Source organism: Nematolebias whitei, chromosome 10, assembly GCF_014905685.2.
Source record: "Nematolebias whitei isolate Nwh7 chromosome 10, NemWhi1, whole genome shotgun sequence".
Classification (NCBI taxonomy): domain Eukaryota; kingdom Metazoa; phylum Chordata; class Actinopteri; order Cyprinodontiformes; family Rivulidae; genus Nematolebias; species Nematolebias whitei.
Window position 1 is genome coordinate 6,796,756 of NC_056507.1, and position 12,001 is coordinate 6,808,756.

General features: G+C 41.2%; 1 protein-coding gene across 1 annotated transcript in view; it reads right to left on the reverse strand.

The window, feature by feature from the left end:
• Positions 1 to 4,294: 4,294 nt before the first annotated feature.
• si:ch211-216l23.2 (uncharacterized protein LOC565061 homolog) overlaps positions 4,295 to 12,001 on the reverse strand; it is a 12,712-nt gene continuing 5,005 nt past the window's right edge. The window contains exons 5-9 of the mRNA XM_037682578.1: positions 10,027 to 10,226; positions 6,709 to 6,987; positions 6,442 to 6,612; positions 5,531 to 5,743; positions 4,295 to 4,409 (exon numbers count right to left, since the gene is read on the reverse strand). Of these exons, the coding sequence (XP_037538506.1) occupies positions 4,372 to 4,409; positions 5,531 to 5,743; positions 6,442 to 6,612; positions 6,709 to 6,987; positions 10,027 to 10,226 (901 nt within the window). The 3' untranslated portion in view covers positions 4,295 to 4,371. The remainder of the gene's footprint in view (positions 4,410 to 5,530; positions 5,744 to 6,441; positions 6,613 to 6,708; positions 6,988 to 10,026; positions 10,227 to 12,001) is intronic.

Consider the following 12,001-nt stretch of genomic DNA (forward strand, 5'->3'; position numbering starts at 1 on the left):
ATGGATGGATGGATGGATGGATGGCTGGACATGGGCACCAGTGACCCACGTGACCCAAAAAGGAAGAAGCAGGTAAAAGATGATGGATGGATAAAAATGATGAAACGCTTCAAGTGTAACGGATAAATAAATAACGCGCCATAAAATTTGCAATTAGTTGCCAAACAGCACCACCTGGTGGAGACTTTTGTAAACTCTCATCACCTGCAGTTCTTTGAGCTTTTTAAATTATCCAGCAGCTCCTGGGAATGACTGAAACTAATCCAAAAAAGTTCAATCTGGTCCTCTGGACATTCAAAAAAAAACAAAAAACAAAACAAAGCAAAAAATATAGAAACGTTTCGTCTCTCATCCGAGAGACTTCCTCAGTCTGAGGAGCTGTTTTCAGCTCAGTCTCTTAAATAGCACCTTCTCAGAGTGGATCAACCAGTTTGATGGAGACCATCTGTTCACATGCTCAAGAAGGACCATCAGCCTAACAATGGATCATTAGCACACTGATGGCTGTTTACTGTTCACAGAGGGCTGAGTGATACTAGCAATAACAGCATTGTAAGAGGGGGACAGTTGAACCCGGAGGCTCCACCCCTGTTTAACGATGGTTTCTTTTCACAAAGATGGCCTCCTTTATTCCTCTCTCAAACCATCGTTCCTCTCTGTCCAGGATGTGAACATCTTCATCCCTGAAAGAGTGACCGCTGGCCTGGAGATGAGTGTAGACCGCAGAGTCCTGGCCTGATGATGTTGATCTTCTGTGCTGGTCCATCCTTTTGGCCAGTGGCTGTTTAGTTTCCCCGATGTAAGACTGATCACCCTCCTGACACTGAACAGCATACACAACATTACTCTGTTTGTGCCGGGGGACTGGATCTTTGGGATGAACCAGTCTTTGCCGTAATGTATTTTGGGGTTTAAAAGCCACTGGGACGTTATGTTTAGAAAATAAACGTCTCAGTTTCTCTGATACCCCCTCAACATATGGAATGACCACTGGTCTGGGTCTGGGTTCCTCCTTTTCACCTGATGGCTGACTGGAGTCCTGTTTGGGTTTCTTCTCTGCTTTCAGGAAGGCCCAGTTAGGATATCCACATTGCTCTAGAGCCTGTCTTGTGTGGGATTTCTCCTTCTGCCTGGCTCCCGAGCTAGTGGGGACGCTGTCTGCTCTGTGGTACAGAGTCCTGATGACTCCTAACTTGTGCTCCAAAGGGTGATGGGAGTCAAACTGCAAATACTGGTCTGTGTGGGTGGGTTTACAGTACACCTCAGTTTGCAAATGTCCTCTATCAGAGACTGAGACCTCACAGTCCAAGAAAGCCAACTTGCCATTTTTTTCATCTTCTACATCTTTTTTGGATTTTTCTACCTGGATTATTGAGCATGCATCAGGACTGAAACTAATGTTAAGCTTTACTAACATGGTCTTTTTTTTTTTTTACTCTGGAAGGTTGCAAAAACTCTCCTGTAAAAAAAAATGTTTGTTCTTTTTTTTTTTTTACTGCTATTAGGAGAATGTGAAGTTGTTTTCTGGGGCCCGCCCTCTCCCTCGTTGACTCTTCTGAGGCAGCCAAAGTGGTTCAAAAACATCAAAGTTCATGCTCAACAATCCAGGTTAAAAAAAACAACAAACTTCAGTGAGATCATCTGGAGGGTTTCTTTTTGTTGTTGAGACGTTTCATCAATCAGTCTGAGGATAAGTTTGTTGTGGCTCCTCAGACTGATGAAGTCCTTTGGGTCAAGGACGAAACGTCTCAACACCAAAAAAGGAACTGTCCAGATGACCTGACTGAACTTTGTTGGCGATTGAGAAGTTGCTTCAGACTCGAGGGAAGAAGGTTTGCATGACCACAAGCAGGAAAAGACGCGTCACACATGATCAACGGCTGCACTGCATAAGTTCACTTTATCTTGAGCTTATCAATATTCTTTAGCATGCAATAGAAGGAGCCGTTTCAAGAATGTTTCCATTTGAGCAAGTTTATCTAAAAATGTAAGAGAGAGCAACTTTTCAATTGACTTTTCAGGTTGAAAGATCCGTCATTAGCTTTATCTGCTTCTTCCATCCTGTGTTGCTGGCGTCCACATCCAGCTGTCACTGCAAATGGTAAATGGACTGTACTTACACAGCGCCTTTCTATCTTATCAAGATAAAGCGCTTTACAACACAATCTGTGCCCTCATTACCCATTCATACATACTATCTGTACATCTGTACAAAGACCAATCAGAGCTTTATCACATTCATGCAGCGATGGGACACACATCGGAGGCAGTGAGGGGTTCAGTGTGTTGCCCAGGGACACTTCAACATGTGACTAATGGTGGAATCGAACCCCCAACTCTCCCACTGGAGGACAACCACTCTAACCACTCAGCCACATCTGCCCATGAAGTCTGTCCGAGGAGCTGCAACAAACTAGCACCTTCTCATAGTGGGTCAACCAGTTTGATGGTGCTCAGATGGTTTCTGGAGAAGGTGGACTCCAGAAACCATGAGCACCATCAAACTGGTTGACCAGTTTGTAATAATCAAGTTATCTTGATTAATAAACTCTTACTGAACAAACTTTAGCTTTAGTTGATTTCAATTTATTAGTTGACTGAACTGTTTTGGTATGTTGTTTCAACTCAGAAATCTGTCGATTTAACTCGTTAAATAAAATATAAAAACTAAAATAAATATAGTGTTTCTAATTCACAGCTTTTCACTTATTGCGGGGGTGTCCGGAACATAACCCCCGCCGTAATCGTAAGACTACTGTACAAGGATTGCTGAGCTGCTCGGTGGGGTTTCTCCTGTCGGCCATCTTGGATTTGAGGGGGGAAAAAAAGCACTTGCAGTGATAGAAGTGTATTTTATGATGCACTAGCGTCCACTTCAGTGGTCTATGCACAGTTGTCACATTAAAAACCTATACGTATACACAAGAAAATGGGTTTTAAATAGCGGTCTACTGCTGTGACCTATAATCTCCTGAGGGTAAACCATAGCCTTGAGAGGTTGGATCATTTCCTAGCCAGGGTCAGCAATAGCCTTCCAAGGTTGAACCATAACCTCGTGACCTGGACATCGCGTCCCAAGGATAACCAGTGTCCTGATGGTAACTGGTGTGTTTAGGGTCAACCACAGCATCTTGAGGATGAACCATAGCATTGCAGGGGTGGACGTCGTCGTGAGAGTTTAACTATAGTGCCCTAGGGGCTACCATATTAATAGTAATTCAATAGTTTTCAGGCAGTCTTGACAGTTTAGTGGTTATCAAGCTGGAAATCCATACAGGTCTGCGTAGTTTGCACGTTCTCGTATTTGTGTTTACTCCGTTCCCTTCCCAAAACGTGTTTGGATTGCTCATGGACCTTCTAACACAGATTTGTGATCTCAATGGGCTTTACCTGGTTAAATAAACTACCATACTTGTATTTCCAAAACGTATACTTAAGAATTTATTTTACCTTCTGACCTAATAAAACACTGAAAGTCTGATTTTAAGCTTCATTTTATTTACACACAAACTTGTACAAATGTTTGTTTTGATAAAAAAAAAAAAAAATCTCCAATACAACAAAAAAGTAACATCGATCAGTTTTTTAATTTCTATCTCTAATCAGAACGAACGATGAAGTCTATTCCAAACTAAAACTAAATGTTTTCATTGAAAAATTATTTCTGCTTTTATTCCTGCAGAAATCTGAAGCATCAACATATTTACACTTTACCTAAAAATAAAAAGGACAAAGTTTAAGGGAATCCTCATTAAAAAATAAAAAATAAAAAAAACTAACAGAATTACAATTTTTAAAGAATTTTTTTTTATCACAGAACAATTCTGCCTCAGCTGAATGTTGATATAAAAACAAATTGTTTATATTTTATGAGGAAAAATAAAAACCCTACAGAAAACATTTACAGAAAACAGTAGAAATGTGTTTAATTACATTAAGTTTATTAAAATGACATTTCTATCCACTGAAATTTTCTTTGTAAGTAACTCTGAAGCAAATTCACCAGTTTTCTTTCCCAGCTTGTTCCTGTTCAAAGTGACAGGAAGCGGTCACTGGGCGAGAGGCGGAGCTACACTTGCACGGGTATCTGAAGTTTGACGCACCAACTTAAAAGTTATTACAAAAAAATCTGAACGGTTTGTTGTCAAGGAGCAAACTGGAAGTTCAGGACCTAAAGACGCAAATGATGCCTGAGAGATCCTCCAAGAGACGTTTAAATGGTCCTTCATAAACAGGTCCACCATACACGAGTCTATTTACGATAACATTTAAACTTTAATACAGCTCAGTGTGGTTTGCTACATGACGTGAAGGACAAATGAAAATGTGAGTAGACGACGTTCAACTCAAAACACTCGACGTTTGATTCATTTAGTGACGAGGTCCAATCAGCCGGAGATGAGGGATGCCTGCAAAAAGGTAAACATAAAGGAAGATTACATTATTTAAATCTATTCATAACAAGTGTTTTTATGTTGAAAATAAATGCGTTATACGCCCTAACATTTTGCACAAAGTACTGCTGACACCAGCGCTTGAAGGAGGCTGGTACACACCAGTACACAGTTTCCAAACTGCTAAATATTTGTATTTAGGCTGAAAACAGTGGGGAAGCTGTGGCACATTATTTATTGCACTAGATGTATGGAACACATCAGGCTGTAGTACGCCATAACAAATTAAAAGATTAGATACATTTTTATTTTAGGCAGAAAAGACAATTTTAAGAGCACTGGGTTTCCAGAAAATACCTTTTAAGACATTTATCTCTGAATAATTAAAGACTAATTTAATCTTTCGTTGTATGTTCAAAAACTTTTAAATTGAAATTATGCCACAGCTAAACAAGAGCAAAAAATCTAAAGGAGCTGCTAAGCGAACCCGAATGTCCAATGGAGGACTAGTGCACAGAAAGTTTTGGTCCAGACGAGCTGTAAAATATTTATCACCCATCGGCATCCAGCCGTGGCAAAGAGAACAAACAAAGACCTAAAAACAAAAAAGTTGGGACTTTTATTCTGAAAGTCAAAGACATTCTGCTTCCCACCAGGGGAGATTTCGCAATTTTTTTAAAAATGGCGCGTGTACAGATTTAAACTGCTGCTTTCACCAGCTGTGAGCTACAGACAAATTGTATAAATTACATTCCACACAGGACATCAGTGGAAAACAGGAAGTTATGGACAGAAAACAGGAAGTTATGGACAGAAAACAGGAAGTTATGGACAGAAAACAGGAAGTCGTGACTCACACTTTGCTTCTGACTGGGTCAAATTTAGGGGATTGGGTGACGTGCGTATAACCAAGACACTGCTGGGCATGTGGCGGGACTATTATTAAACCAATAAAATCATTTTAAATGGCAAGAACTAACACCAGAAACTGCTAAAAAGTAAAAAAAATATTTCACCTTTGTGAAAAATAAATGATTTATTGATTGATTGGTCAATTGATTAATGGATTGGGGGAGATTTCACGCACTGGTTGACACGGAAAGAAAACTTTAAAACAAAAAAACCTATCTGATCACCTGGGGCAGAAAGAAGTGGAGGGCGAGAATTCTTTAAGGAAGGAGGAGGCAGCCTGTCCCTGTGGAGGCCTCGGTGGAGGAGAGGACCGTGGTGGAGGAGAGGCCCTCGAAACAAACTGGGACGAGGACCACGAGAGATCGGGGTCGGTAATGGAAGAACAGGAAGCTGCTGCAGGGACAGCAGCGGAGGCGGCTTGGATTTGAGAAAAGTACCTGTAGAAAAAGATGAAATGTGCATGAATACCAGAACCAATCAGCCAGAACATTAAAACCACCGAGACTTAAACCCAACTTGGATAAGAGAGTCCCATGAAGTGACCCACAGAAGAACCACTTCATGTCCCTGAATGATCCCAGTCCACCAAGGTCTACAAGTCGACCCGAGCAGGTGGTTTTAATGTTGTGGCTGATTTTGGTACAACAATCCAAAAACTTGTAATGAGCTAAAATGAATGAAAGAATTCTGTATTAAATTAAAGCTTTTAAAGTATCTTTACAAACATATATTCAAACCTATGTTTTTTTTTTAATTTTTAAAAGCTAATTTTCTTAATTTTGGATTGAAATTAAGGATGCACGATATTATCTGCACGGTATCGGTCGATATTGGCAATAAAGTTCAATATCGGCCATTCCATCAAAAGAACTCACAGATATAAAAGACGCTCTTTTTGTAAGTTTAAACATATCGGTCAAAAATCCAATATCGTGCATCCCTAGTTGAAACCATTTCAAAACAATCCCTCGAATGACTGAAATGCTGAAAACTTTAACTTTGCATGCATATTTCACAGACATAATTAGAAATGGTTAAATCTTTGACACAGAAGCAGGATGGACTTCTTTAAAGTACTCTGTGTGACAGAAAGGTTTTTAAAGCAGGAGTGACTGACGCTGTTTGCAGTCCCAACCTGGTGTAGGCAGGAGTGGTGCAGGTGAGGAGAGGTCAATCAACGACCCCCCGGCTAAAGATGCAGACTGAGGCTGTGGAGGTCCAGGCGGAGTAGGGAGCAGAGGTGGTGGTTTTCCCAGTCCTGGGGGAACCATGTCCCCCTTGCTCTCCACAGTGTCTAAAGCTACAGCTTCAAACAAACAAACACAAAAACACAAAAACAAAACGGGCATGAAAGAAATGTGTAAGAAATTAAAGCTGGGGCCAGTCATTCCAAGTGTTTCACCTCGTAGGTGGTCCTGCCGGGAACGGAGATACTCTGAGACGGTTTCCAACTCCTCGGGGTACAGATGCACCCCCTCGGCTAACAGCACGAGGAGGTGTCGTGTTTCCGAGGGAACAGAGTGCTTCGCAATTTTTTCACGCTCTAGGAAGTCATCCAGCAGCTGGGACGCCTCTGCTGCGATGTCTGCAGGGTCTTTGGAAGGAGACTCTTTGAGGAGCCCACGAGTGTACTCAGCGTGGACAAAGTCCAGGGCCTGGTCTTTAGGCATGTTGCGATGGACTGGCGGTGGGAGGCAAAGGGGGGGCATTAGTGGTGAAATGGGAGGAGGCTGAACAGAAAGTGTACGAGGTGCAAAACGAAATGGAAAAAAAAACAAACTGGAAATGTTCTAAAACCGTAGCTGTTTTTCCTGTGATCCGACAGGATATACAAAACTTAAATCAGAGTTTATCTTCGTTACAAACAGGACAGACATGGAGCTTTATGCAGAATATTATATGTAAATAATGTTCTTTATGTTGAAGAGAATCCATAAAATGCATAAAGATATGCATCCAAAACATGTTTTATAAAAATAACCAGTGTGTGATGAATGAACGTTTCATGAGTTTTGGTTAAAAACAATATTTTGTGGTTTTGAAATTCTTAAATGTAAAATGCATTTTTTTTTCTCCCTGTTTTGTTTACATTTTGTATTTTTTAGTGTATTGTGCAGATTTATGTACTTGTGGAGCTTTACATGAAGCTAATGTGATTGTTTCAATAATTAGATTAGATGTAATTTACAAAAACAGCTAAGAGAAATTCTCTTAATTGTCATCCGAGTCACATTTCAGTAACTTGGGTCATTTGTTCTGTTGGGAGAACCAAACTTCTTCCATCAGGCAAGAGTGTCCAGAGTTTTAGATATTGTTTAATCATGAACTTGAACGTGGGCCAAATCCTGATTTATTTATTTCACCATCCTCTTAGCCCTACACCTTTACTTTTATCAGGGTTAGCCTTAGCCTCATGTCTGTAGCCTGTTAAAGAGAGAATCTTAATATCTTCTTCATGTCAGGGAAAGGTGACGTGGTAGAATATCGCACTTATCCGTCTAAATGAAGATGAAAAATTGTTCTTTAAAAGGAAGGTGCAGGAGCTGTGCTAGCAAAGAACATCACAAATGTAATTTTTTAAGTACAAAGTACCTAATTACAAGACAAATGATGGTCGTCATTGAAACGTGCATTAAATGCTCTAAATATTATAAACCACCAAGTTTCATTTGAGCAGAACGACATCTGCAGCTACGTATTTTGAAAATTATAAAATGAAACTGGGTTTAGGTTTCCGAGTGAAAACTTTGCTTCTTGTGCAGAAGTCTTGTGCCATTCCTGCTGCAGAGCCTTATTTACGCAGCGGCTGCTGTTTCCAGAGAACTGCTGTGAGTGCAGCACATCTGAAGCACCTGGATAAGAGACCTCCGCTCTCTTCTTCTGTTGGCTGGTCCATCTTCAGGGGACACCACAGCCAGTCCACCTCCGTCTCACTCTGTCTTCTGTCCTCACTCCAACTGCTCCATGTCCTCTCCAACTACACATCTCCTTTTTGTCTTTTTCCTGGCAGCTGAATTTCTAACATCCTTCTACAAGTATAATCACTGTCCCTCCTCTGGACATGTCCAAACCACTGTCCCTCCTCTGGACATGTCCAAACCATCTCAGTCTGGTCTCTCTAACTTTATCTCCCAGTTGTCCAACCTGTGCCGTACCTCTGATGATCTCATTCCTAATCTGATCCATCCTTGTCACTCCTAAGAAGAACCTCAACATTTTCATTTCTGCTGCTTCCAGTTCTGTCTCCTGTCTTTTTGTCCGTGTCTCTGTCTCCAGACCATACAACATGGCTGGTCTCACCATTGTCTTGTAAACTTTTCTTTTGACCTTTGCTGTCAGCCTTTTGTCGCAAATCACTCCTGAAACTTTTCTCCATCCAGCCTGGACGCTCTTCTTCATTTCTTTACCACACCCCCCATTTTCCTGGACAGTGGACCCCAAGTCCTTGAAGTCCTGCACCTCGGTGACCTCTGCTCCTTGTTGCCTCACTGTTCCACCGGCCTCCCCGTCACTCATTCACACATGTTCTCTGTCTTACTACGACTGACTTTCATTCCTCTTCTTTCAAGTGCATACCTCCACCTCTCCAAGTTCTCTTCCACCTGTTCCCTGTTCTCACCACAGATCACATCATCTGCAAACATCATAGTCCACGAGAATTCCAGCCTGACCTCATCTGTTGGTCGGTCCATCACCAGAGCAAACAAGAAGGGGCTCAGAGCTGATACTTGATGAACTCCCACCTCCACCTTGATGCCATCCGTCACTCCCACAGCACATCTCACCACTGTCCTGCTGTCCTCATACATGTCCTGCTGTCCTCATACATGTCCTGCTGTCCTCATACATGTCCTGCTGTCCTCATACATGTCCTGCTGTCCTCATACATGTCCTGTACCAGTCTAACGTACTTCTTTGCCAGTCCAGATTTCCTGGTGTTAATCAAACTGGATCTTACAACAGAGTGGGTGCCAATAAAAGAGTTAGCACCGAAAAATGTTTTACATTTGATGTTCTTTGTTAGCAAAGCTTCTAATGATCAATAACTGTGACCCTGAAAATAAAGCTTAATGGCTCATTTTAGTTTTTCCCCATTAATTATGTGGTATGGTCCAGAGGTCAAATTAAATTTACGGTCATTATATAAAATATAATACTTTTCCTTTCAATTTATTTAAAACCTACTAATTCTGTCACTAGTTCATCAGATGCCAATGATGACAGACATTTACCAGAGAAGGGGGAAACTGGGGAAAGTTGGCCGTCTTAGATTAGGTTTGATGAAAAGACCGTTACAGAACAAAATTACCCATAATCAAAAATATGTAGCACATGTTCATTGTGAATGTAATAACTGGAATAACTTATTTATTTTACTTTATGTTAGGTAAGTGTAAGATGTGCAATGAGTGCCCAAGAAGAAGCCAGTGGATATTTTACCAGAAGTCTGATAATGTACACTTTAAACAACAACATTTAATGCATTTAGGGAGATTTTTTATTATTTTTGTTATTTAGTTTAATTTTTTTTAAATAACCTTTTGTAGAGAAATCCAGCTTTATGTCAGTATTTCATTTGGCATGTTTGTGTTTAGTTTTACTGAAAGTATGCGAGATAGTGTGTTTGGGGAAACTAAAGAAAACTCCAACTGCATCACACCTTTGAATGAAGTTCAGGGTCGTTTGGGCAAGCTAGAAAATATGAGGGGTTCAAACTTACTTTTTAGGGATTCTGAGAAAATGATAACAGTGCAGGAGGACAGAGCTATGTTTTTCTGCTCCACCAGTATACATAATGGGGAGCCATCTGCTCGAACATCCTGCAGGGCCCGGGTCAGGCCCGATTCCACTTGAAGGTAGAGCATTTCCACTGACAGGCCTCGCTCCTGCAAGCACTGTCTTAGCGATTTGGGGTAATCCCTTTGAGAGGAAGAGAAACATTTTGTTAAACTGCTGCGCCATAAAGAGGAACCAGTTCTGCGGGGAGCAGAGTTCTTGTAATGAAAATGGTTTAATTGAGTTTAAAGTAGTGATAAAGACCTTTTCAGATGTGAAACATGAAACCTTACTGGCTTGGACAATTTGTTAAGAGCGATTCAGACGTTGATCCCTTTTATTCATTTATTTTTCTTCACACTGTAAATTAATAATTTCTATAGCTGAGATTTACTTGCACAGTTTTAGTGAGAACAATACTACTAGTCCTCTACAGCAGGGGTCCCCAAACTTTTTTGAACATTTTATGCAAAATAATTTTCCACAGACCAGCGACGGTGAAGTGTGAGGGGAGCTCACACACGTAAAACAATTAAGATAGAACTTTATATGACGTAACATTTCCTGCGGGATCAATACAAATTACATCTATAATTTATTTTTATTGTAATTTTATGATCATTTAATATAACAGTATACAACTCCTTAGCAACGTGATTAGCCACGATGCTTTCAGTGCACACATCTAATGATGTGGTGGCTTCAATAATAGTTTCTACTTTGCGTTCATGTGTTTTTATTCTTTCAACAAACGCCAGTCTCGTCTTTCGATGCAGGCTGCTCAGTCTCCGTGCGGTGAAGCCGTTCTGAAGGTTTCAGGGTCACCACATGTCCTACAGAGTGCGCTCAGAGCGAGTGAGTCACCTGATTGTGGATGATGCAGCTTTCCTTGTGGCGGAAGTCGTTTCGCCTTCTGCTGTCTCATCATTAGACCTTTTCCCTTTTTCAAAAGGAACTCTCCCGCGACATTTCTTTTTTACTCATTTTTGCTAAATTTAGTTTGAGAGCTCATTGAAGCATGAGTCCAACGCTAAAATGGCACGGACAGAAGTGACCGATAATCAAAATACAATACCACGCAGACTAAAGCAAACAGAAAAAAAATTTCAGAATAAAGCGGAGCCGAGTCGCACTTGTCAAGTGGCTTTTGTGTCCCTGTGCTGAACTTGTGACCTGTCCAGGGTCTACATCACATCTTGCACAGTGACTGCTGGATGTGGGCACCAGTGTCTCCCGCAACCCAGAAAGGAAGAAGAGGATAAAGATAATGGATGGATATTCTGATGCACGCTCAATAATCCAGGTAGAAAATCTAAAAAAAGGTTAAGTCAGGTCCTCTGGATGGATTCAAAAGATACAACTTGTTGAAACATTTTGTCTTTTGTCCAAAAGACTGTCGGTCTGAGGAGCTGCAACTAGCTCAGTCTTATAAAATGAACCTTCTTATAGTGGATCAACCAGTTTGTTGCTGACAGCCAAAACAAGATGTTAACACGATAAAGGAGGACCATCAGTCTAACGACCAATCGCTAGCACTCTAATGGCTTCCTGCTACTCAGAAAGGGCGGAGTGATACTAATAACAGCATTGTAAGAGGGGGACACTTGAACATGGAGGCCTCCACCCGTTTAATGATGGTTTCTCTTCACAAAGATGGCCTCCTTCAATCCTCTATCAAACCATCGTTCCTCTCTGTCCAGGATGTGAACATCTTCATCCTTGAAAGAGTGACCGCTGGCCTGGAGATGAGTGTAGACCGCAGAGTCCTGACCTGATGATGTTGATCTTCTGTGCTGGGCCATCCTTTTGGCCAGTGGCTGTTTAGTTTCCCCAGGTAAGACTGATCACAGCCCTCCTGACACTGAACTAAACCAGCCACTGGCCAAAAGGATGGCCCAGCACAGAAGATCATCATCATC